Genomic DNA, 27509 nt, shown 5'->3' on the forward strand with positions numbered 1-27509 from the left:
TGAAAGCATCTTTTCTTTCGTCCAAAGCTGCTTCACTGGAAGTGAACGCAGAGCCACAGAGCACGCGGTTTGCGCTCTTTCAGTTTACGAGTAGATGAGTGAACACAACACATTTCTGGAGTAAATGAGAGAAAATCGACCTCAGACTACCTCTTGAATTGAAACGACAATGTCAACAAGGGCTTTGAACGTGTACGTTGGATTCTCGGTGACAATGACCGTGAAGCAGTTACAAGGTGTGTGTGTGGGGGGGGGGTCAGGTCGGCCTCAGGGGGGGGGGGTTACAACCCCCAACCCCCCCCCCCCCCCGTCGGTGCGCCACTGTGCACAGTACAAAGACGCTGCTGCCTCGAGTACAGGAGCACGCGCCAACGCATCGAAAAAAAAAAGAGCGCGACGTCGACGTCATCTGTAACCTAAACGCGAAGGCGCCTAAAGGCCTCCAAGATTCGCGCGCACTATCTCGGAGGCAACGACGCACCGTTGATGGTCGCGCAGCACGCATGCCCACGCCCGCGCGTGACTGCCGCGTCTTCCGCGACAGCGCGGGCAGCACCTGTTCGTACCTGTGCGCTAGAGTACGTTCGCATCAAACGTCATGGGGTGCAAATCGGTTCGCAAGAACCGTACTCCAATACATTGCAGGCTAATGGGCCTTGGCCGGGACCACAGAAAAATTCGTATCACCCCGAAATTCGTACGAGCCGTGATCGTATCACCGAGGTTTTACTGTATGCCAACTATGCAAGAAACTTAAAACCAAGAGATTCGGATCGCTCGAGTCGCTACCACCCGCATAACAGCCCTTCGATCTTTTCACGATGGGCACTATAGGTGGTTTTTCGGGATACGGCTCCGTGAACTAATTTATTCACTTGGCGATAGACCACGCTACGCGGTATGTCTGGGCGTTTCCCCACAAATATAAAACGTGTGACGCATACATTTCGTGCCTCACCACCATCTTCGCTGCAGGGAAACCAAAGAAGTTCCTTTCTGATCGTGGACCAGCTTTCACTGCAGGCAAGCTCGAGCAGTTCCTAAAGCGCAACAATGTCCACCAGTCATTCACGTCCCCCCACCACTATAACGCAATGGCATGAACGAACGCACGAATCAGACCATCGTGACACGACTAAAGTGCAAAATGAACAGCTGCAGAAGTCTTTGGTCAAACATCTTTCGGACGTTGTTCAAGAATACAACAGAACCCCACATGAAGTAACCCGACATCCACCATCATACCTAACGTATGGAATGCCTTCTTACGAGGCCTCTTTAGACACGACAAAGGAAAGTGTGCAAGATGCAAGGCAGAATGCAGTCAAGAACACGCTCGCCTACCATGAGAAGAACAAGATCATAACTTCGACTGGGTAGCGCATAAAACACGGATACACAATATAGAGAAGTAGACAGCACAAGCGCTAACCTCAAAACCTTTTTGAAGTTAGCGCTTGTGCTGTCTACGTCTCTATCTTTTGTATCCCTGTTTTATGCTCTACCCAGACGAAGTTATGCACCTTTACCAACCTGCCCAACTTGCCGCACTTAACAAGATCATTTATGACAAAACATTCCTGCCACAACATCTTCAAGTTGGTGCTCTACGAAACACCTTGGCACCCAAACAAGGGAAAGCTCAACTCAGTTATGGAAGGGCGGTCTTACACAATCCTTCGCAGAGTGTCTCCAGTAAACTATGAGATCGACCGATGCGTGGCACCGTTAAGCAGAACTACCGACATTGTGCACGTCAGCAAACTACGCCGTTACTATTGTCCCAATAAGTTGACTCTCTCGCGGGGAAAGGGTGAAGCGTGTGACGGTTCATGGGTGAAGGGGGGAAATGAAGAAGAGGAAGATGAGGGCTGAGGACAGCTAGAATAAACAGTTGTTCTGACTGACGCCATGACCCCTCTTCGTCATATATATATATATATATATATATATATATATATATATATATATATATATATATATATATATATATATATATATATATATATATATATATATATATATATATATATATACAGGGTGTTTCAAGAAATGTGTCCAACCTTCTCAAAAAATCAGGAAAATGCGATATTTGATTGCTGCCTTCAGAATTGGTTTTTCTGTAGTGGCAGGGATTTTAAGATGGTTAAAGAAATAATTTGGGACTGTAATTGAAAAAGTTACATTAATTAACTTTTTTAATTAGTGCAGTTAGGTGGTTGTGTCAAATGGGAGAATTGAAGTTCTTCATGCCAGAAACCCAACCCAACTTTGAGATTTCGAAAAAGTGGCATTTAGTAATAATTATGAAGTAATGAAATTCAACCAAATTCAATGGCGAAACCTAAACAGAAACATGGAAGAACGCAACTGCCATATTCTTCTGAGACGTCCAAAATGAGTGAATGACTTTTTCTGTAGCGCTAGGCATCTTAAGATGGTTAGAGACATGACTTGAGACAGTAATTAAGCAAGTTAATATAATTAACTTTTTAATTAGTGGAGTTATGTGACTGTGTCAAATTGGGCAATTGAAGTTCTTCGTACCAGAAACCCATCCCAACATTGAGATTTCGAAAAAGCGGCCTCCAGTAATAATTACGAAGTAATGAAATTCAACCGAATTCGATGGCTTTCGCTATTGAAAGCCGTTGCATTTCGTTGAATTTCATTACGCCACAACAATTACTAGAGCACGCTTTTTCGAAATCTCAAAGTTGGGTTGGGTTTCTGGCATGAAGAACTTCAATTCTCCCATTTGACACAACCACCTAACTGCACTAATTAAAAAGTTAATTAATGTAACTTTTTCAATTACAGTCCCAAATTATTTCTTTAACCATCTTAAAATCCCTGCCACTACAGAAAAACCAATTCTGAAGGCAGCAATCAAATATCGCATTTTCCTGATTTTTTGAGAAGGTTGGACACATTTCTTGAAACACCCTGTGTGTGTGTGTATATATATATATATATATATATATATATATATATATATATATATATATATATATATATATATATATATATATATATATATATATAATATATATACTCGCATATATTGTTACAGGGAGACGACGACAGAAGAAGGCTGTATCTAGAGTATTGACACAAGAGATAGGGGTGACAACCAAGATGGCGAAAGCAGCAACAAACACGTCCTCCTCCTCTTCGTCTTCTAGGTAAACGGCACATAACATTACCCGCCGGCGGTAAAAGCACCGACTCGGTGCGCCCAGGCAAAGACGGTTGCAAGGATGGTCACTATACACACGCGTCGGTGGGTTCCGGTAGGTGATAGGGCTTCAGACGGACAACGTGAACAATGTCGGTGCGGGGCTGAGTCGACGAGGACGAAGACAATGGCTCGATTTCATACGTCACGTCGGTCACTTGGCGGCATACACGGTATGGTCCGGTGTACTGGAAGAGGAGCTTTTCAGAAAGCCCAACACGTCGTGCTGGTGACCAAAGGAGGACAAGGATCCAGGAAGAAAGTGGGCGTTTCTGTGACGGCGATCGTAGCAAGATTGTTGGCCCGCTTGCGATTCGGTTAACCGAACGCGCGCAACTTGGCGTCCATGGTCGGCACGGGCAATAGCTTCTTGAGCGTACTCAGCAGGTGGGTACATGGAAGGCGGCATCATCGTGTCCAAAGGCAAGACTGGATTTCGGCCGAATAAGAGAAAGAAAGGCGAATAACCAGCCGTCTCGTGCCGGGACGTGTTATACGCAAACGTGACAAAAGGCAATGTTCTATCCCACTCTTGGTGGTCGGCCGACACGTACATTGCTAGCATGTCGGTAATAGTCCGGTTCATCCGCTCCGTCAAGCCATTCGTCTGTGGATGGTAGGCCGTGGTTAGCTTGTGTTTCGTCGAGCAAGACACCAGGATGTCGTTGATGACCCTGGAAAGAAACTGCCTGCCACGGTCGGTCAAGAGCTGGCGCGGTGCCCCGTGTTGAAGGATGACGTTATGGAGCAAGAAGTCTGCTACGTCGGTCGCGCAGCTGGTTGGAAGTGCGCGAGTAATTGCAAACCGTGTAGCATAGTCCGTGGCAACGGCGATCCATTGATTTCCCGAGACAGACGTTGGAAACGGACCAAGCAAGTCGAGGCCGACACGATGAAACGGCTCATATGGGATGTCGAGTGATTGAAGACGGCCAGCAGGCGGGAGTGTAGACTTCTTCCGGCGCTGACAAAGGTCGCACGAGGTCACGTGACGGCGTACCGACCTATACATTCCTGACCAGTAGAAACGACGGCGTGCACGATCGTAGGTGCGGGAAAATCCGACGTGCCCCGCCGTCGGCACATCATGAAGTTGGGCCAGAACAGTCGAACGAAGGTGTGCCGGAATCACAAGCAAGAGGTCAGGACCGTCAGGTATGGAACTGCGACGAAGCAAGGTTCCATCGCGTAGCACGAAGAGACGAAGGGAGGAATCAGGAGTCGGTGAGTTGAGGCCGTCAATGATCTTGCGGAGAGTCGGGTCACGGCGTTGCTCAGCAGAGATGTTGAAGAGGTCAGTTATTGCGAGCACAGATGGAATGGTATCGTTCGCCGAAGGTTCTGGTGGGTCTACGGGATAACGAGACAGGCAGTCGGCGTCTTGATGCAAGTGGCCAGATTTGTAGACGACAGTGTACGTGTACTCTTGAAGTCTCAATGCCCAACGACCAAGGCGACCAGTGGGTTCCTTCAGAGAGGACAGCCAGCAGAGGGCGTGGTGATCACTGACAACGGTGAAGGGTCTGCCGTACAGATAAGGACGCAATTTGCCGACGGCCCAAACAAGAGCGAGGCACTCTCTCTCCGTTATTGAATAATTCCGTTCAGTTGCGGAAAGAAGGCGGCTGGCGTATGCAATAACGCAATCCTGACCACGTTGATTTTGGCCGAGAACAGCGCCGATTCCATGACTAGTGGCATCGGTACGTACTTCGGTGGGTGCAGAGTCGTCGAAATGAGCCAACACAGGGGGCGATGTGAGTAGGTCGATGAGATGAGAAAAAGCCGACGCTTGCGCAGGACCCCAAGAGAAGGGGACGTGCTTTTTAAGAAGGCATGTGAGGGGCTGCGCAATCGCTGCAAAATCTTTAACAAAGCGGCGAAAATAGGAGCATAGGCCAAAAAACGACCGAACGTCCTTGGAAGAACGTGGAGTGGGGAAGTTATTAACGGCGCGTATTTTGCAGGGTCAGGTCGTATACCCGCAGCGTCCACAAGATGGTCCAGCGCGGTGATCTCGTGGCTGCCAAAGCGGCACTTCGAAGAGTTGAGCTGAAGACTTGCGGTGCGAAAGACTTCTAAAATAGCCGACAAGCGTTGTAGGTGCCTTGAGAACGTAGGTGAGAAAACGACGACATCGTCGAGGTAGCAGAGGCATGTGGACCATTTGAAACCTTGAAGGAGGGAGTCCATCATGCGCTCAAATGTTGCGGGTGCGTTACACAACCCAAAGGGCATGACTTTAAACTGGTAGAGCCCATCCGGTGTAATAAAGGCCGTCTTCTCCCGATCATGTTCATTGACAGCGATTTGCCAATAGCCTGAGCGAAGGTCTATGGAAGAAAAGTACCGTGCGCCATGAAAAGAATCAAGGGCGTCGTCTATTCGCGGCAAAGGGTAGACGTCTTTCTTGGTGATCTTGTTAAGGTGCCAATAGTCGACGCAGAACCGCCAGGTGTTGTCCTTTACAAGAACCACAGGGGACGCCCAAGGACTCGAAGATGGCTCGATGATGTCCTTAGCGAGCATCTTGTCGACTTCCGTTTGAATGACGCCACGCTCGGTAGCAGAGACACGGTGAGGACGTCGATGGATGGGTCTTGCGTGCCCGGTATCAATACAGTGGGTGACCAGATATGTTTGGCCAAGCTGCGGCGAAGCGAAATCGAAAACGTCGCGGTATGACACCAACAAAAGGCGTAGTTCCTTGCTTTGGGAAGCGGAAAGGTCCGGGGCAATCATGTCGTCGAGCGGCTCATCAAGTGTTGCGCTAGCAGCAGGGCTTCCTGAAGCCGGTGGTGGAGTATCAATGGCTAGGGCCACAGGGTCGTGCGTGTCTAAAGGTGATATAGTGCCCAGCGTGATACCTTCGGGAAGCAACTGTGCGCAACGTCCAAAGTTGAGTACAGGTATACATGGTTGGCAGAAACAGTCACGAGGGAGTGAGGCAGAGCTACACGTTGCGTCAGAAGAACGTCCAAGGAAGGGGGGTAATTAGGTAGTCGCCATCACGGGCAGGAGGGTCCGGGGTGAATGAGACGTAAGTAGCCTTACCTGGGCGCAAGCGAACCAACTGGACAGCGCATAAACGTGGTGGCGACCTGACGTTGAGGTCAGGCATAGCCGGAAGCTCTAACTGTAAAGGCCAGAAGAACAGTCGATAAGGGCAGAATGCGTGCTCAGAAAGTCGTGGCCGAGAATGATGTCATGGGGGCACTCGTCCAGCACAGCAAAGAGAACTGAGGTCTTGTGGTCACCGAAGCTCACACGCGCAGTACACATTCCAAGAACGCGAGGTGTACCGCCATCGGCTACACGAACAACAGGTGATGAAGTGGGCGTTAGGACATTGCGAAGACGGCGAGAAAAGTGAGCGCTCATTACGGATAATTGGGCGCCAGTATCAATGAGCGCCGAAACAGGCACGCAATCTACTTCTACGTCCAAAAGGTTTTGTCGGGTAGCCAGGGTCAGCAGAGGATTTCCGGGTCGGTAGGCCAATGCAGCATCACCTCCGGGAGCTGCACTAGTCAGTTTTCCGAGGAAGGACGGCGAGGATACGGCGAAGGTGAGCGACGGGGCAAAGGTGACCGAGAACGTCGCTGGTTCTGTGGGGACGGCGAGCGGTCGTAACGTGGGGCCGAGGTTTGGGCATTAAGGTTGGTAGGGTCCTCGCGGGCGTAAAAAGGTGAGGATCGAGTGTCCTCTGGACGGTACGTGATATGTGGCCTACCCCGTTGCAATTGAAGCAGATAGGCCTGTCATCTCGTGTGCGCCACTGGTTCGGATCACGGAACCTGGAATAGGTCGGTTGTGGGCGGAAGGATGGAACAGTGGTGACCGCGGGACGACTGAGGGCACATATGGGCTGGATGCCTGCGTTTGCCAGTTCTTCGCGCACGACGGCCTGGATCAGAAATTGTCGGGCGGGTTTCTTCGTAAGGACGGGCCTGCGGTGCGTATGGGGATGCTGCCTCGATCTCTCGCCGCACAAGGCGCAGGAAGTTTTCGGTGCTGGGCGGAGGCTGGAGCTCGGCGTCTTCGCACGACGACGTGGCGGCGGTGTTAGGGAGTCGAACAAATTGCTGCGTGACTCGACGACTCTTCGCTTCTTCAAAGCGTCGGCACTCCCTGATGATGTCGTCGATGGTGGAGCAGTCCTTGTAGACTAGTAAGTGAAAAGCGTCATCGGCGATACCTTTGAGAATGTGGCTGACTTTGTCAGTTTCGGGCATTTGGTCGTCAACTTGCCGGCACAAGGCTAGGACATCTTGGATGTACACCATGTACGGCTCCGTCGAGGTTTGTGCACGGCACGAAAGTTCTTTCTGGGCGGCGCGTTGTCGTGCAATAGGCTTTCCGAAAAGGTCTTTCATTTTCTGTTTGCACACGTCCCAGCTGGTCAGCTCCTCCTCGTGCGTGTCGAACCACACACTGGCCGTTCCCCTGAGGTAGTAACTGACGTTGGCCAGCATCAAAGTGGGATCCCACCGGTTGATCTTGCTGGCGCGCTCGTAGTCGGCCAGCCACTTTTCGACGTGCACGTTGTCAGTTCCGCAGAAGGTACCAGGGTCTCGGAGATGGGTCACAACGACGTGGCTGGGTTCAGTTGGCGTAGCGGGGGCAGGATCAACGGGCCTGCCTGTCGACATGGTGGACTGCCCAAGGAGACGCCCGCTGCGAAGTTCCGTGGTGTGCTTCGGATGTGCCCCGCGCCTCCACCAAAGATGTTACGGGGAGACGACAGAAGAAGGCTGTATTTACAGTATTGACACAAGAGATAGGGGTGACAACCAAGATTGCGAAAGCAGCAACGAACACGTCCCACGTCCTCCCCCTCTTCGTCTTCTAGGTAAGCGGCACACAACAATATATATATATATATATATATATATATATATCAGAGAGAGAGAATTGATTTACAGAAAGGCAGAGAGGTCGGTCTGAGCAATAGTTTGCTCTGGCGTGCTACTCTACACTGGAGATGGGGGACGGGGGAGCGAAAGAGTAATGAATGACGATGTTAAGGTAGTGAGATGAGAACATAGTTGCGTGACGCTGGGGCAAATTTAAAGACGTGCATCCAGTCCAGTGGCTTGTAAGAAAGCTACGACTGCTTCTATAACCACACTTGAGCTGCTGACATCAGGCCAAGGACCTAACACAACTTCATCGGTTAACGGTCTGTATCATAGTATACTATGATACTGCCCAATCGTGGAGATCAGTTTCTGACGTTCTCGTGCGTACTCCGGACAGGCGCAAAATATATGTTCCAGTGTTTCTGGTAACTGACAATCACCACAATCGGGACCTGTGTCACTGCAGCCGATCAAGTACGCATAGCGTCTTGTGAATGCCACACCAAGACGAATGCGGTGAATCATGCATGTGTAAGGAGGAAGAAGAACAACATGCCGCAGTGGGACACCACCTCAGCTGAGAGAGCCAAGCGCGAGCTGTTGGTGCCAGCGCTGCGATTCTTGTGTCGGTTGTCGCCGCCCGCTTTCAGCGTCCGTAGACATCCTGCCCAAGTGCTACTTACGCCAATAAACCCCGTATCAGAGTGGTGGAGGTGCGGGGTACTCAACCTGGAACTCCGAAACAGGAGACTACCCGCTGCCCCTGAAATGGCCAACGAAACCGCCCAGCAAGGCACGACCCAACCTCCGATGGTCATCGTGCCCACGGCGCTGCGCCTGCGCGATCCACCTTTCTTCAACGGCACCGATGAGCAAGACGTCGAAGACTGGCTGTCGACATTTGAAAAGGTGGGCGCAAGCAACAAGTGGGACGACCCTTCCAAGCTGCAATATGTTTCTTTCTACCTGAAAGAGGTCGCAAGCCTCTGGTTTAACAACCACCAGACAGAATTCACCACCTGGAGTGATTTCAAGCAACGCATTGCCGATGTGTTCGGTCACCCAGAGGTACGGAAGCTCCGTGCTGAACAGCGCCTACGGGGGCGTGCACAGTTGCAAGGAGAAGGCTTCACAAGTTACATCGAAGACATACTCGACTTGTGCAAGCTCCTTAACCCTTCGATGAGTGAAGGAGACAAGATCAGACACATCTTGAAGGGGATAGACGACGACGCCTTTCAGATGCTGCTGGCCAAGGACCCGCGGACTGTGTCTGAACTCGCCACTCTGTGCCAGAGCTTCGAGGAACTGCGGAAGCAACGGCGGCCAGCGGCTACAGACGACACTCTCGCGGCGTTGACCCTCGGTGGTGAGCACAACCCGCTGCTATCAGAAATCAAACGGTATGTGCGCGAGGAAGTGGCTCGACAACTGTCGTGCCTGTCGTATTTACCGACAACAGAACACACTACTGAGCGTCTCGCGCCAGCCATCCGACAGGTGATACAGGAGCAGGTCTTCGAGGCACTGCCGTCCGCCTCCCAGCCAACACCTGTCGCCGCTCCACTGACTTATGCCGCTGTTACTGCTAATCCACCGCGACCTCTACCTTCGTCGACTCCTCAACCTGTGCGAGTACCAACGACGCCTAGTACACAGCAGTGCTACGGAAACCCCTGGCGCACAGCTGACAACCGTCCCATTTGCTACGCTTGCGGGTATCCAGGCCATGTCGCGCGCTTCTGTCGTCGGCGCTTCGCAGCGACCTCTGCTGCACCGAGGTACCCCGACTACTCTTTCCGGGCCCCGTACGACGCGCAACGCGAACCGCCACCTCAACGTGATCGACTACCAGCTGAACATGACCCGTTGCCAGCCGAACGAGACCGCCAACGTGCTTCCGAGTACCGACCGTTCGCTTCCCGTCGCTCACCCTCACCACGGCGCCGTTCTCTGTCACCCCTGCGTCGCCGACCGAACCAGCTGGAGACGGAAAACTGACTGCCGCAGCTCCGGAGGCACGAGCTGCGTCGTCGTCACACTGTATAAGTCCTCGCCTGTCCCCCGCCAATGTTATGGAAGTGTTCGTTGAAGGTTTCCGAACTCTCGCGCTTGTCGATACTGGTGCTGCCATATCTGTGATGAGCCGGAAACTTTGTCGCTCTATAAGAAAGGTAACGACGCCGCCTTCCGGGTTTTCGCTTAGTACAGCGAGTGCGCAACAAATTCAGCCGGTTGGAGCATGTACGGCCAGAATCGTCATTCAGGACGTTTTGTACCGCATAGAGTTTCTCGTGTTGGCCACGTGTTCGCATGATGTAATACTCGGATGGGATTTTTTGTCACGCCACCACGCCGTTATTGACTGCGCGCGCGCGCAGGTGGAACTTTCTGTGTTTTCTGAGGCCCCATCTACCGACAGAGAACGACCACCCCATGTCGGCAAGCTTGTTGTTGCCACTGACACTGACGTTCCTCCTCTGAGTGCCGTCATAGTTCCTGTCCACTGCGCTGAATTTTCTGGCACTACCGTTGTGTTCACGCCATCTGACGTTTTCAGTCGCCGCCACAGTACATCGCTGCCATTTGCGGTTCTGCCACCTCATCAGCATGCGACGGGAATATTAGTTTGCAACCCCACCGTTTGCCCTCTCACTTTGCACATTAACGAGACGCTTGGCCACGTCCAGCCTGTAGACGAAAATGCTATCGTGCCCATTGAATCCTGCGAAACTGAACCAAAACTTCATTTGAACGCTGTGACCCCGCGTGTTACATCGGATGACGTCTCCTCGGATGTATTCAACCGCTCCATCGCAAGCGAGCTCCCTCAGGATAAACGGGCACAGCTTATTGCGCTTCTTCATGAGTTTAGACATTCGTTAGACTTCCCGCAGAAGGCACTGAGTAAAACCAACACAGTTGCTCACCATATCGACACGGGCAGTCACACTCCGTTGCGGCAACGGCCCTACCGTGTATCACCAACGGAACGGAATATCATCGCGGAGCAAGTGAATGACATGCTTCAGCACGGTGTCATCGAGCCTTCTTCTAGTCCCTGGTCTTCACCTGTAGTGCTCGTGCGGAAAAAAGATGGTTCGATTCGATTTTGTGTGGATTACCGACGTCTCAACAAAATTACGCGGAAAGATGTCTACCCTCTTCCCCGCATCGATGACGCCATCGATTGCCTACAAGGTGCCGAATACTTTTCGTCATTGGACTTACGTTCAGGTTACTGGCAGGTCCCGATGGCAGAATGTGACCGTCCTAAAACAGCGTTCGTTACTCCAGACGGCCTGTACGAATTCACAGTAATGCCATTCGGTCTGTGTAATGCGCCTGCAACGTTTGAGTGCATGATGGACAGCATTCTACGCGGCCTAAAGTGGCAGATATGTTTATGTTACCTCGATGATGTTGTCGTGTTCTCCCCAGATTTTCCTACGCACGTCGACCGTTTGCGCACGATTCTTCAGTGCCTTACCAAGGCAAACCTTCAGCTTAATCTGAAGAAGTGCCGCTTCGGGGCTCGCCAACTCACTATTCTTGGTCATGTTGTCTCAAAGGATGGAATTCTTCCAGACCCGGACAAACTTCGTGCGGTCGCCGAGTTTCCTAAGCCGACTACACTCAAAAAACTGCGGAGCTTCGTCGGCTTGTGCTCGTACTTTCGTCGTTTCGTCCGTAACTTTGCGTCGATTATAGCACCACTTACGAAACTACTTGCTGGCCCTGCTAATCTTTCCAGTTGGACCCAAGCATGCGACGAAGCCTTCGACACATTGCGCCGCCTGCTTACGTCACCACCCATTCTGCGCCATTACGACCCCACTGCTCCGACCGAAGTGCACACAGACGCTAGCGGCGTCGGTCTTGGCGCAGTGCTCGCGCAACGTAAGCCCGGCATTCCAGAGTACGTCGTCGCATATGCTAGCCGCGCCCTCACAAAAGCAGAAACCAGCTACTCCGTCACCGAGAAAGAGTGCCTCGCAATTGTGTGGGCATTAAGCAAGTTTCGTCCTTACTTGTACGGACAGACTTTCGACGTCGTAACCGACCATCATGCACTCTGTTGGTTAGCTTCTTTGAAGGATCCTTCCGGTCGCCTTGGACGTTGGGCTCTTCGCCTACAAGAATTTGACATGCGCGTCGTCTACCGATCTGGGCGAAAACATTCTGACGCGGACGCGCTCTCTCGATCGCCAGTGCAATCTAGTGAAGACCCGCATTCAGAAGCTGCCTTTCCCATCACTGCCGTTTCCGTCACGAACATGTCATCTGAGCAGCGAAAAGACCCATGGATTGCCTCTCTCCTCAACGTCCTTTCCGACTCTTCAACGTCTGCATACCCACGTGCTCTTCGTCGCCAAGCCACACATTTTGAGATACGAGACGCGTTATTATACCGAAGAAATCACCAAGCAGATGGTCGCAAATGGCTCTTGGTTATACCAAGCCACATGCGATCTGACGTATGTGCATATTTTCACGCTGACCCGCAACATGCTCACGCTGGCGTGTTGAAAACATACCAACGGCTCCGCCAGCGTTACTACTGGCGTGGCATGTACACTTTCGTCCAAAAATATATTCGATCATGTCCATTGTGCCAACAACGAAAGTCATTTGCCCATTCACCCGGATTACTGCAACCTCTACCGTGTCCGGCACGCCCTTTCGACCGTGTTGGCATTGATCTATATGGACCGCTTCCTTACACCGCAGCTGGCAATCGATGGATAATTGTCGCCGTAGACCATCTAACGAGATACGCTGAAACAGCTCCGCTACCTTCAGCCGGTGCTCGTGACGTAGCCAACTTCGTCTTACGTCGCTTCGTCCTGCGTCATGGTGCACCACGCGAACTACTCAGCGACAGAGGGCGCGTGTTTTTATCCGAGGTTCTTCAAGAACTCCTTCGCGCATGTCGCACGGTTCACCGCACCTCTACAGCCTACCACCCGCAGACCAACGGTCTCACTGAGCGCTTCAACAGAACGCTGGGAGACATGCTCGCGATGTATGTCGATGCTGACCAGTCAAACTGGGATGTGGTCCTCCCCTTTGTAACTTATGCATATTGTCACGTGGTCGTGACGTCGACGAAGACAGCAGTCAGCGTTTGCAGGATGAAACTGTTTATTTGGCCGAACTTGTGGCCGGAAAATGAGAACTCGAACTACAGCAATACACGCTGTACAAAGATAGCGGCGAACAGGGCGTCGTCCGTCGATCAACTGACAAGCGGTCACGCGTGTCTGCTTTTATACAGGCGCTATCGAACTTTCCAGCAATATCGCTGGTGGCGGCGTAATCTCTAGACAAAGCTGGAACATTCGCGTGCGGGGCGCAATCTTAACAAACTGATCTACTACGATCGCGACGCTTCTAGAACATTACTTCGCGGACAGCGTCGAGCGTTGATAACCGTTCCTGCCGGTCAAACCTGAATACATCAAAACAAGACAAGAAGTGGGCGTGGCATTGCCCCCCTCTGAAAAAAGCATCGTCCCGATGCTTGTGAAAGAACAAAGAAGAGAGAAAAAACAAGTGCATACATAAATACATTACAATAACAAAGGAAAAGTAGAGTCCCCAGGTTCGCTAACGCGCAAAAAACGGCTTAAGGCGCACGACATGGACGACTTCAGGTCGTGCGCGGCGTCGCTGAGAGTTCGTAATGCCGTCCGGGATGACCTCGTAGTCAAGAGCGCCGAGGCGTCGAAGAACCTTGTATGGCCCGAAATATCGCCGAAGGAGTTTTTCGCTAAGCCCACGTCGGCGTATCGGCGTCCAGACCCAAACACGGTCGCCGGGCTGGTATTCCACGAAGCGTCGTCGAAGATTGTAGCGACGGCTGTCGGTGTACTGCTGGGACTTGATGCGCAGGCGGGCGAGCTGTCGAGCTTCTTCGGCACGTTGTAAGTAGGTGGTCACGTCGATGTTTTCCTCGTCGGTCAGGTTTGGTAACATGGCGTCGAGCGTCGTTGCCGGGCTCCGTCCGTAGACCAACTTGTACGGCGTCATCTGCGTCGTTTCTTGCACAGCGGTGTTGTATGCGAAGGTCACGTACGGAAGGATGGCATCCCACGTCTTGTGCTCGACGTCAACGTACATGGCCAGCATGTCGGCGATGGTCTTATTTAGCCGCTCGGTGAGGCCATTGGTTTGAGGGTGGTAGGCAGTGGTCCGGCGGTGGCTTGTCTGGCTGTACCTCAAGATCGCCTGAGTTAGCTCCGCTGTAAACGCCGTACCTCTGTCAGTGATGAGGACCTCTGGGGCGCCATGACGCAGAACTATGTCTTCAACAAAGAACTTCGCTACCTCGGCAGCACTGCCTCTAGGTAGGGCCCTTGTTTCGGCGTAGCGGGTCAGGTAGTCGGTAGCTACGACGATCCACTTATTACCGCTAGTCGACGTTGGGAACGGCCCCAGGAGGTCCATCCCGATCTGCTGGAACGGTCGCCGAGGTGGCTCGATCGGCTGAAGAAAGCCCGCTGGTCTTGTTGGCGGTGTCTTGCGTCGCTGACAGTCTCGGCATGTCCTTACGTAGCGAGTGACGTCGGCAGCAAGACGCGGCCAGTAGTACTTTTCCTGTACTCTTGCCAGCGTTCGGGAAACACCGAGGTGTCCTGCTGTCGGGTCGTCGTGCAGGGCCTCGAGGACTTCTGGCCGCAATTCTGGAGGCACCACGAGAAGGTATTTGGCTCGGTGTGGCGAGAAGTTCTTCTTTTGGAGAACGCCGTTGCGTAAGAAAAACGACGCCAGTGCTCGCTTGAACACTTTCGGAACGACGGCGTTCTTGCCCTCGAGGTATTCCATAAGGCCTCTGAGTTCCGGGTCGGATCGCTGTTCTTCAGCGAAATCGTCGGCACTTATGGTTCCCAAGAAGTAGTCATCATCCTGGTCGTCTTGCGGTGGCGGGTCCACGGGGGCACGAGAGAGGCAGTCGACGTCAGAGTGTTTTCTTCCGGACTTGTAAACGACGTGAATGTCGAATTCTTGCAGTCGTAGGCTCCACCGTGCGAGGCGACCGGAAGGGTCCTTCAATCTAGCTAGCCAACACAAGGCGTGGTGGTCGCTCACAACTTTGAAGGGCCGGCCGTAGAGGTAGGGGCGAAACTTCGATGTAGCCCAGATGATGGCCAGGCACTCCTTTTCCGTTGTCGAATAGTTGATTTCTGCCTTTGATAGCGACCGGCTAGCATAACTGATGACCCTCTCCAGCCCGTCAGTCTTCTGCACGAGGACGGCGCCGAGTCCTAGGCTGCTTGCGTCGGTGTGGATTTCCGTATCGGCGTCTTCGTCGAAATGTGCTAGTATTGGAGGCATCTGAAGGCGTCGTTTAAGTTCTTTAAATGCCTCGATTTGCGCCGTTTCCCACTTGAATGGCACGTCGGTCTTCGTCAGGTGCGTTAGTGGCTGTGCTATTCGTGAAAATTCATTGACGAAGCGTCTGTAGTAGGCGCACAAGCCGAGAAAACGGCGTACGGCCTTCTTATCGGTGGGTGGCGGGAAGGCAGCGATGGCAGCTGTTTTCCGCGGGTCCGGGCGAACACCATTCTTGCTGATCACGTGACCCAAAAACAAGAGCTCCTCGTACGCGAAGCGGCACTTTTCAGGCTTCAGGGTGAGTCCGGAGGTCTTGATCGCTTGAAGTACAGCTTCAAGGCGTCGAAGGTGTTCGTCGAAGTTTGAGGAAAACACAACGACGTCGTCCAAGTACACAAGGCACGTCTGCCACTTCAAGCCGGCCAGTACTGTATCCATAACGCGTTGGAAAGTCGCGGGCGCCGAGCAAAGACCAAAGGGCATGACCTTGAACTCGAACAGGCCGTCTGGTGTTATGAAGGCAGTCTTTTCTCGGTCTCTCTCGTCGACTTCGATTTGCCAGTAGCCGGTCTTGAGGTCCATCGACGAAAAGTACTTGGCGTTGTGGAGTCGATCTAGGGCGTCGTCTATTCGTAGGAGAGGGTACACGTCCTTCTTCGTGACCTTGTTCAGGCGACGATAGTCGACGCAAAAACGTAGGGTTCCATCCTTCTTCCTCACTAACACCACAGGTGACGCCCACGGACTCTTGGACGGCTGAATGATGTCGTCGCGTAGCATTTCGTCGACCTGTTTCTTGACGGCCTCGCGTTCTCGCGTCGAAACTCGGTACGGGCTCTGACGTATTGGTCGGGCACTTTCTTCTGTTATGATGCGATGTTTCGCGACTGGGGTCTGTCGAATTCGTGACGACGACGAGAAGCAGTCCTTGAATTGTAGGAGCAGGGTTTTTAGCTGATCTTGCTCGTGCTTCGGGAGGCTCGGGTTAACGTCGAAATCTGGTTGGTTTCGTCGATTCGTCGAAGCAGGTTCGGTAGCATCGAAGAGGGCGAGAGCATTGCTGGATTCCACGAATTCGTGGATGTAGGCGACCGTCGTACCGATGTTGAGGTGCCTATATTCATGGCTGAAATTTGTCAGCACTACCTTTGCTTTGCCATCACGCAGCTCGGCTATGCCTCTTGCGACGCAAATCTGACGGTTGAGAAGTAGGTGCTGATCGCCCTCGATGACACCTTCAAGGTCTGCGTGTTCTTCGGTGCCGACGGAAATGATGATGCTGGAGAGAGGCGGAATGGTGACGTGCTCTTCTATCACATTCAATACGGGCTTTCCTGGCGTCGTGTGTGGCGGCAGCGCTTTTTCTGAGGTTAGTGTTATTGACTCAGATCTGAGGTCTATTACGGCACCGTGTTCACTTAGGAAGTCCATCCCAAGTATCACGTCCCTGGAACAGTGCTGCAGGATAAGAAAGCTCGCAGGATAGGTTCGGTCACTGATGCTGACTCTTGCTGTGCAGACTCCAGCCGGCGTTATCAAATGACCTCCAGCGGTGCGGATTTCAGGACCTTCCCAAGCAGTCCTAACTTTCTTCAACTTCGCGGCGAATGACCCACTGACGACGGAATAGTCGGCCCCAGTGTCGACGAGAGCGGTAACGTTGTGTCCGTCGAATAGTACGTCGAGGTCGCTAGTCCGCCGTCTTGCGTTGCGTGTACGTCGCGGCGTCGGGTCACGGCTACGTCGGTTTGCACCGCTGCTTCCGCGTTGCGTCGTCAGGTCTGCTTCCACGGGTCGCAAAGTTTCGTCTTCAGGACGTCGTTCGGCGTGCGGCGGGGGCTCAGAACTTCGTCGCGGCGTCGTCGTCGACGGCGGAGGATCTTCAAAGTTTTGTCGTTCAGCAACCGCACCTCCATCGGTTGCTGCCCTTAGTTTTCCGGATACGGGCTAGGTGACCGGCCTCGCGTTGGGCCAGTGTATGGTCGGCGTTGGGGGGAGACGTAGCGGCCTGGCGACGGCGAACGGGAAGGTTGTCGGGGCGTCCATTGCGTTCCCGCGAGGTAGTCGGCGATGTCGCGTGGTCTTTCCCCTCCTTGTGGACGCGGCGCGTCGATGGCGAACCCACGCAGTCCCATCTGTCGGTACTGGCAGCGACGGTAAGTGTGGCCAGCTTCCCCGCAATGGTAGCAGAGTGGGCGGTGGTCGGGGGCGCGCCAAACGTCGGTCTTCCTCGGCGTGTATAGCTGGCCGGCTGGCGGGCGGTATGACGTCGGTGGCGGCGGCGGTGGTGCCTGGCGGCGGAACTGCTGGGGTGGCGCGGCGGCTTGACGTGGGCGAGGAGGGGGGGCGTTGCGTCGGGCTGCAGCGGCATAGCTCACTGCTTGCAGCTGTGGCTGCGCTGACTCGGAGGTGCCCAGAGACTGCTGTATTTCCTCTCGGACGATGTCAGCGATCGAGGCAACTTCAGGCTGTGGTAAGGGTAAAAGTTTGCGCAGCTCTTCGCGCACGATCGCTCGGATCGTTTCACGCAGGTCGTCGGAGCCGACATGAACAGCTGGGCTGTCTTGAATCGAACGGCGATTATACTGGCGGTTGCGCATTTCCAGCGTCTTCTCTATCGTCGTCGCCTCTGAGATGAATTCTTGGACTGTCGAGGGCGGGTTCCGCATCAGCCCAGCGAAGAGCTCTTGCTTTACCCCTCGCATGAGCAACCTGACTTTCTTGTCCTCAGGCATGGCTGGGTCGGCGTGGCGGAACAGTCTGGTCATTTCCTCTCCAAAGATGGCAACACTTTCATTTGGAAGTTGAACCCGCGTCTCTAGCAAGGCTGCGGCCCTTTCTTTTCTTACGACGCTTGCAAACGTCTGCAGGAAAGCGCTTCGAAAAGCGTCCCAAGTTCGAAGAGTGGTCTCCCGATTCTCGAACCAGGTCCTTGCTGCGTCTTCAAGGTAAAAGTAAACGTGTCGCAGCTTGTCCTCGGAGTCCCAGTTGTTGAATGTTGAGACCCTTTCGAAAGTCTCGAGCCAGGTGTCTGGGTCTTCGAATGACGACCCGCGGAAGGTTGGCGGCTCCTTGGGCTGCCGGAGTAGGATCGGCGCAGGCTGCACGGGGTCGGTCATCGTCGCTGCGGTGGGTGTTGGGACCAGGGGCTGCCTGGTTTTTTCGGGAAGGAGCCCGTGCTCTGGCTGCAGTCCCTTCTGCCTGCGGCTTGTTCGACGATCCGGGTTTTCTTTGCTGTCGTCCTCCTCGCGGCTTGGGCTTGGGTCAGCGCTTCGCGGGGGCGTCCGGATCATGGAAGAAGCAGCACCTCCACCAGATGTCACGTGGTCGTGACGTCGACGAAGACAGCAGTCAGCGTTTGCAGGATGAAACTGTTTATTTGGCCGAACTTGTGGCCGGAAAATGAGAACTCGAACTACAGCAATACACGCTGTACAAAGATAGCGGCGAACAGGGCGTCGTCCGTCGATCAACTGACAAGCGGTCACGCGTGTCTGCTTTTATACAGGCGCTATCGAACTTTCCAGCAATATCGCTGGTGGCGGCGTAATCTCTAGACAAAGCTGGAACATTCGCGTGCGGGGCGCAATCTTAACAAACTGATCTACTACGATCGCGACGCTTCTAGAACATTACTTCGCGGACAGCGTCGAGCGTTGATAACCGTTCCTGCCGGTCAAACCTGAATACATCAAAACAAGACAAGAAGTGGGCGTGGCAATATAATACGGCAACGCAGTCAACGACGGGCTTCTCGCCTTTCTTTCTTCTATATGGCCGCGAACCGTGCGCCACCCTTGACACTATTTTGCCGTATCGTCCGGACGCCTCCGAATTCAGCCCTGTTTCTGAAATTGTGCAGCACGCTGAAGAGTGTCGTCAGTTGGCCCGCTCATTCACCTCGGACAAACAGGCCCTCGAAAAAGAACGCCATGACCGCGACCAGCAAGTCGAGACATTCGCCGTAGGTTCGCTCGTTTGGCTCCGACTGCCCTTCCATTCCCCTGGCCTGTCGTCCAAGTTTGCCCCCAAGTATCACGGTCCTTATCGCGTCGTGGAACGTCGATCACATATAACATACGTGATTGAGCCAGTCACGCCATCTACAGACAGGCGCCGGCTTGGTCGGGAGACGGTCCACGTCAGTCGCCTCAAACCATACCACGACCCCTTCGTTCTGTCGTCACCTTGATTCGCCAGGATGGCTCTCCTTTGTCGCCGGGGTGTTGTAAGGAGGAAGAAGAACAACATGCCGCAGTGGGACACCACCTCAGCTGAGAGAGCCAAGCGCGAGCTGTTGGTGCCAGCGCTGCGATTCTTGTGTCGGTTGTCGCCGCCCGCTTTCAGCGTCCGTAGGCATCCTGCCCAAGTGCTACTTACGCCAATAAACCCCGTATCACATGTAATATTTCGCTTCAGCTTGTGAGGCATACGGAACTTCATTTCTGGGTCCCATTCATGAAGCCGCTTGTGCCGGCGTTCTGGTTTGTTTCAATGCTCTAAGGTGGAGTTGCGCGTTACTCGCCGAAGTAAGGCGTTAGTGTCTGTTCGCGAAAACGCAATGCACACTTCCGGGGCATTATGTAAAGCTGTTTTAGCTTCGGCGTCAGCCTCTTCATTCCCCATCACGCCACAGTGAGCAGGTATCCACTGGAATGTTACATGATGTCATTTTTCTTAGCATTGCCAAGAAGCTCTGAAATTTCTATCGATAAAGTATGATACGGGCCTTGTCTCATGATGCAATCGATGGTTTGAAGAGCAGCTTTGGCATCGCAGAATATCGTCCATCTACGAGCGGGCTCTGCGGAAATGAATCGTATTGCCTCCCGAATAGCAACAAGTTCCGCGGCTGTTGATGTGGTCTTGTGATCTAACTTGAAACTTCGAGCGACGGTCATTTGCGGAATGACAAAGGCTGCGGCGGAAGTACATGAGGTGGTAGATGCATCAATGTATACGTGTGCCGCGCCGCCATACGTTTTATAAGTGTTAAGGAGGGTAAGTTGCTTTAGGCCGATAGGTGGTACCAGGGACTTGTTCGTAATCCCAGGTATCTGAAGCCTAACATGCGGTCTAGGCAGAACCCACGGAGGTGTCCCAGGAATACATGTTGGAGAGAATCTTGATGGTATAATGTTCTCGTGCCGCGATAGAGCTCTTGAATAACAGCAGTCTGGGTGGATATCAGGGAGTGCTGATAGTGGCAACACTCAGGGAGTGTTGCCTGTGTCGGGTCAACAAGCGAAGATGGACTCGAAGGGACTCGCAGAGCCTGTATACATCCATGGGACAAGCCCGAGCTTCGGCAATAGTTCCATTGGTTGATGAGCACCGTGGCAGGCCCAAGCATGTGCGCAACCTTTGAGCTTGGATGCTTTCTAGCGTGCGCACACAACTAGGTTTCATGTTTTAGAGCACGGGCATGCTGTATCGTAAGTATCCTACGAATAAAGATTGATACAATTGTAGGAGCGCAGCCTCCGACTGGCCCCATCTTGCTCCTGCCAAGAACCGAAGAACGTGGACAAAACTTTTCAGCTTTGACTTCATAGCAGCGACGTGTTTTGACCATGATAGATTCCGGTCGATGATGACACCAAGGAATTTGTGCTACGCTACCGCAAGAATCTCGGTCCCATTCACGATTATTGGGTACATTGACATTCGTTTGCGTGTAAATGCAAGTAGTGCGCATTTTTCAGTTGAGAGTGCGAGACCTTGACGTCGTAGGTACATTGCTGTGATGATCACTGCACGTTGCAGTCGAGCACGCAATTGGGGACGTGTACCTCCAGATGCCCATATGCGGATGTCAGCATATGCGCTAACCTTCACCGGGTCTGGAAGTTCAGCAGCAAGTCCAATCAACGTGATGTTGAAGAGGGTCGGACTGAAAACACCCCCTTGGGGAACCCCGCGGAGAATACTATAACGATTGGTATCTCCATCGCTCGTCGACATATACACGGTACAGCCACTAAGGTAAGTCACGATCCATGCATACAGTCGGCCGATCCTCTAGCGCATCAAGGATGGCATAATGCAAGACATTGTCATAGGCGCCCTTTATATCAAGAAAAACTGCGGCCACTAACCTGCGTCGACATCTTTCCTGTTCAACATCGGAGATTGCCAAGTTGATGACATCGTCAATGGCTGATCGGCCTCTCCTAAAGCCATTCATGAATTCTGGAAAGCAATTATTGCTCTCTAAGAGCCACTCTAACCTCGACAAGACTATCCTTTCTATCACTTTGCCAACGCAACTAGCTAAGGTGATCGGCCGGTAGGATGAAAGTTCATTAGGGCACTTCCCCGGTTTAAGCAGCGCAACTATGCGACTGCACTTCCAGTTATCTGGAACATTTCCCGACTCCCACGAGGTGTCGTAGTAAGACAACAGGATCTGTCGTGCTTCTTTATCAAGATGGCGGAGCGCAGCGTACGTGATTCCGTCCGGCCTTGGTGCCGATGAGCGTCGGGAAAGTGAAATTGCAGCTTCCAGTTCTTGCACTGTAAAAGGTACATCAAGGCGCTCAACAAAACACGGGGGGGGGGGGGCGTGGTGGTAAGAGTTTGAATCATGGTATCAGAGGTGCCCACGACAGGGCAACAGTAGTCCTTGGCTACCTCCGATTCGTTCCGACCCTGATGCAAAGCGACGGCACGGAATGGCTGAGTTTGTTGTGGAAATGACTGCAGACTTCGTACTTTCCGCCAGATCTTAGGGAGAGGCTGTCTTGGGTCCAGAGATCCGCAGAATGTCCTCCATCACTGCCTGTGAAGCTTGTCGAGATGCCGAAGAACGTGTCGTTGAGCTTGACGACAGGCTGAGAGGTCTGACAGTGATCTTGTTCTTCTATATTGCCGTTCTGCGCGGTGGCGGATAGCACGAAGGGCCTCGTATTGTAAATCGATAGCTGATCGCTGCATCGCTATGTTAGCTTGTTTTGTTGTGTCACGCAGGGAAGAAGCAATAATCTCTTCGACTTCGGATGGTATAGCTGTGCTCCGACAGCCGGTTTTCACAGATGTCCTGAATAAACTCCAGTCTGTTTGATGACTACAGCGTGAGTCTAAGGGGAGGAACCACCTAAACTGAACGTAGGTTGGAAGGTGGTCACTACCATGAGTCTCTATATCCGTGGACAAAGATGCAGAAGACAGGAGACTCCTGGACACAAACGTAAGGCCGAGACAGTTGCTGTAAGAAGTTCCTCGAATGAATGTATGTGATCCGTCGTTGAGCACCTTTAGTCCAAAATTACACACGAAGTCCGACAAATCTCTGCTACGACCACTCATTACCCTGTTATCCCAGAGGGGATGATGAGCGTTAAAGCCACCAATCACAATGTGTGGGCCTTGTGCAGCCTGAAGCATGGACCGAAGGTGGAAACAGTCGATCTTCGTATGTGTGTGCTTGTCCGGGTTCTCCTAACAGTGGGAGGAGGTGGAAATGCCGCCCATCGCTCCGACTGCTTCCTTTGAAATGCGCTCCCGAGGAACAAAAAAAGGGGGGGGGGGAAATAGAATGTGTTCGTGCGCAACACCAGCGCGTAGAGAGCCTACATATGGGACTCCACGCATTACAGTGATGTATAGTCTGGCGTACGGCCTCTACCAGCGGGCCGTGCCTCGCGCCACCTGGTTACCTAAAAAGGGGTTTGAACAGGTGGTCTCCTTGTGGCCTCGAAGATCGTCAACGCCAGTGCGAGCGCTCGAACACACGCGCCCTTGCTGCCGTTTTCTGTGTGCGAATATCGCAGTCAACGTGTATGCATCGTATGCGACAGGTGTGCATAGGTCGGCTCACTCAAACTCACTCATGAAATATATATTCTGCCCTTAGGGCTCACTCGGACTCAGACTCACCTGAATTTCCCTCAACCGGACTTACTCGGACTTCGTTTTCCCATTTCTTGCTACATTTAGCATACATGGCCATGCTATGCTCACCCTCTCCCCTCCTCGTTTCTCTCCTCCTCACCGTTACTTCTCTTTCCCACCCTTGCTATACTATAGGATACATGGTGTGCTATGCTCACCCTCTTCCTTTTCCTCCTCCAGAACCCCCACTGCCTTTTCCCACCCCCTTGCTATACTACACCATACTAGGCTATTCTATGCTTTACTCTCTCCCTTCCTCATTTCCGTCCTCCTCACCCTCACTTTCCTTTCACCAACAAGAGTTTGATCTGGGCGAGTCGGTTCATGCTAAATATCGCAGGTACAGCGCAACAACAGTCGGAACGACTCCCATTGCTATACTATGTTATACAAGGCTATGCTACGCTTTACTCTCTATTCTCTTCCTCACCCTCACTCTCTTTGTCACCCACTATTTATACTACAGTTTACAAGGCTATGCTATGCTCTGCTAGAGCGTCTGGATAGCCGAGTAGTTGCAATGCTCGCCTTCGGATCGTGGGTACACGGTTTCGAATCCCGCTTCGCCAAGAATTTCTGTTTCTCTTTCTTTCTATCTCTTTCTTTCTCTCTTTGTACTCGTTCTCTCGCCCATCCGAGTTATTGCATCCCATGCCGAATAAATCTGTGTCCGTGGTCTGGGAGCAAAGAACAACATGAAGAAGAGGATGAAGAGAGCGCGTGTCGGTTCGTGATGATGACAATATTTGTACAGGGTCGACCAGTAACGCGGCCAGAAATTTCTCAGCCATTTTTTGTACGTGTGCATGCGTGAGTTTGTGTGTATGCGTGTAATATACACGAGTGGTGGTGGTGGCGGGGGGGGGGGGCGGTTGGCAGGAGTTTGGCTAAAGAAATGCGTACTGTCAAACCCAACTATATTAAACACGGGCAAATCAAATGATCCTTCACACCGAACTGTTTTCGAACACGACAGTGTTTCAATGTCAATTCACAGGAAAATTTACAGCTACATCGACAAAAAATGCCCCCACCTCCCCGAAGGGAATCGTGAGGAAATGCGAATGCATTTCTTGCGCCGAGAGTACACGGCGTAGTAATTTGAATGGCGTAAAGCTGGACACATCGACGCGCTCAAGTGTCTCCCTTTTGGGCGCCTCTTTCAACGAACGCTTCCTACGTGCGTTCGTAATCACCTCAGGGATGTTGCCACCGCCTTCAATGCAGCACAAACGCGTTTCGAACGCGCTGTTATCAGGCTGTGCCAAGGCAGCACAAACGCTACAAACGCGTTTTAAACGCACTGCATTGAAGCCGCGGCGCAGGGAGGAGAGAGAGAGCGAACGGCGAGAGAAGGAGCGGCGAAGCACTGCACCTACCCTCTCCCACACTCTCTCCACACACGCGATGCGAGCGCCCTCACACGCCAGAGCGCGCTCCTCCTCTCCACTCACTCTCCGCTACTCCGCCCGCACCACCTGCTCCTGTAGCTAGGGGCGAGGATAAGCGCGCGCGCCCGCAGCTGTTGCTATGGGAGGGGGAGTGAGAGCGGAGAGGCGCGCGGACAACGCCGGAGGCCTCCATAGCCCGACTAAGAAATGCATTCGCATTTAAAAGAAAATCGCCGGAACACTTGATATATCGAACATCGGGCAGCGCGAAACATCCCATCGGACCAACCAGCCCAGCAACAAGTTAACACCCTGAGAAGTTGGCTTTTCCTCACGGAAGGGGTTTCCCCCCGTGCATCTGTGAGAGTTAGCGGTGTGATTAGGAGGGCGCCGCGCAGGGCAAACAGAAACTGCCGCTTGCCATCGCGTGCTTTCCGCCGTGATTCCTCGCCGTCGCATCCGTCGGCTTCTCCGCTCCTCTTGTTAACACGGTGGCTACCGTAAAACGGAAGAACCTGGCTGTTCTCCGCAAGGCTAGCGATAATCAACACAGCCGTACGTAAAGAAGACTCGCGTCGCCACTGCGTGCAACATTTTATGAAGCGCGCTTAGTATGACATTAAAAAATTTGGCCGCGTATCTGCGTGCTTCGCTGCAAATGTCGTCTAAAGACGATAGTCTTCTGCCGGCCGTACTTCATGGGTCCTCCTCCTATATGTTGAATTGCCGCATCTGGCAAATAGCGTCAGATTTACAGCGCAGCCCAACCAAAAACACTAGCATTTTCAGCGCAGCCTAACAAACACTAAAGCCTTTAAAATTACGTATCTATGTATTTTCTAGTAAAGGAACACACCACCTAATAATTACGTACTGATGTTGTGCCTCAGATATGCGTAACATTTGCTTTTTGATCGAAAATGTTCACAAGTATGAACGGCGCTAACAGTTCAAGATGGCTTGGCGTTGAGAAAGTGGTTAAACTTTGGCCGGGTGGCTGAATCGGGTGACAGAATGACAAACAAAAAGACAGGCAGACCAAAATTTCTGCGTTTAAGTTCCCCAAGAAAGACTATCGTCTCTAAAATTGGTCGCGTATCTGCGTGCTTCGCTGCACGTTGAACCGCTGCATCTGCCTCATAGCGTCGCATTTTCAGCGCAGCCTAAGAAACATTAGGATCTTCAGAATTACATATCTACGTATTTTCTATTAAAGGAACGCATCACCTAATACTTACGCATTGATGTTGCGCCTCAGATATGCGTAACATTTACTTTTTGATCGACAGTGTTCACAAGTATGAACGGCCGTACCAGTTCAAGATGGCTGGGTGGTAAGCAAGTGGTTAAACTTCGGCCGGGTGGCTGAATCGGGTGACAGACAGACAAAAAGAAAGACAGACAGACCAAAATTTCTGCGTTTAAGTTCCCCAAGAAAGACTATCGTCTTTAAAAACAGGCCAACGTATAGCCAAGGCGGACCAGAGGCTTCCGGCGCCCGACGAGTAGGTGCAGCTGCGTATGAAGATGTTGAGGCGCTGCTCACAATGATACCGTATTTTCTTGCGTATAACCCGCCCCTGCGCATAACCCGCACCCGCCCCTACAAACTGCGGAAAAATAAAAACTACTAAACAAACATAAAATTGCCCCGTTTTGCCGTGAAGTTTCCTTTCTTGCATTATAGTGAAGTAGTGCCGTGCAGCCAAATTGCGCACCCAAATTCGCATCGAAAATACAGCAAATTCTTTAAAAGTTTCAAATGGAATTTTACGATATATCGAACTAACTCCCGTTTTCTTTTTTTACGAGTATTATGTATTCGGGTTCTACTGTATTTCAAACAATGCCAGTGCTTTTGCTTGACTGTGATTTTGCCATACAGTGTGCTGTCTCTACGTTGCAGATGTGCCGGCGGGTGTTCATCTGCTTCTTGGTGTGCGGCGTCGTAGCTGCGGTGCTGATTGGCTTCCTCAACCAGGGCCCTGATCCGTTTAAGGTCAACAAGACGGGCTACTGGGGAACCGCCAGCGTTAAGAATGGTGAGAGCGCAGCCGCATACGAAAACGGGCGCGCGACGCGTATCGTGCTTTCTAGGCACCTGCATCAAACGAGAGAGTGAGTGAGTGAGTGAATAAACGTTTATTTGGTCCAGCAAAACGCGAATAATTGCGCACGTGGCTAATCCCACGACGGGACCGACAGGTCTAGCCTGCCGGCCCGATCACGGGCGCGCTGGACGGCCAGGATTTGGACCTCATAGACGGGACTTCGTAGGAGCGCATCAAACTAGTAAGCTCTTAAGATTGTTTTTGTTGCATAGGAATTTCGTACACAGAAATTATAAGCACTAAATGTAGTAGGAAATTTCAGACGAGCAACTCGGAAAGCAATCACACCGCGCACTTCTACGAATGTATAAGGTTTTTTTAATATATATTAAAAATAATAGCCACTTTCGTCGACTGGCTCCCGTACTCTAGAACGTTCCTTGACTGCACAACTGCACACTCCACCTCGACTCAAGAAAGTCGATGGCAGCGCTACCCTTCGCGAGATGCGGTCACTGCAGCCAGGGTGTTGAAGGAAATTAACCCGAACTGAAAACCGTACCAGAACCTGAATTTTAACTTTAACTGAACCTTAAACCTTAGCAATGTTCTGGGAACGTGACTCAACCCGAACGAAACCAGAGCAAACAAGAAAAACAAAAGAATGGTTCGGCACTAGCATATGTGGCGAGAACGGACGACAACTAAGAAGTGGTTTTTGGAAATTACTTCAGCC

General features: G+C 52.2%; 1 protein-coding gene across 3 annotated transcripts in view; it reads left to right on the forward strand.

The window, feature by feature from the left end:
* Positions 1-27509, forward strand: part of LOC119395665 (epoxide hydrolase 1) — an 88234-nt gene that overhangs the window by 16382 nt on the left and 44343 nt on the right. For all 3 annotated transcript variants that reach the window (XM_037662651.2, XM_049416729.1, XM_037662655.2), the window contains exon 2: positions 26629-26764. In XM_037662651.2, the coding sequence (XP_037518579.1) occupies positions 26629-26764 (136 nt within the window). The remainder of the gene's footprint in view (positions 1-26628; positions 26765-27509) is intronic.

Source organism: Rhipicephalus sanguineus, chromosome 6 (assembly GCF_013339695.2).
Source record: "Rhipicephalus sanguineus isolate Rsan-2018 chromosome 6, BIME_Rsan_1.4, whole genome shotgun sequence".
NCBI lineage: Eukaryota > Metazoa > Arthropoda > Arachnida > Ixodida > Ixodidae > Rhipicephalus > Rhipicephalus sanguineus.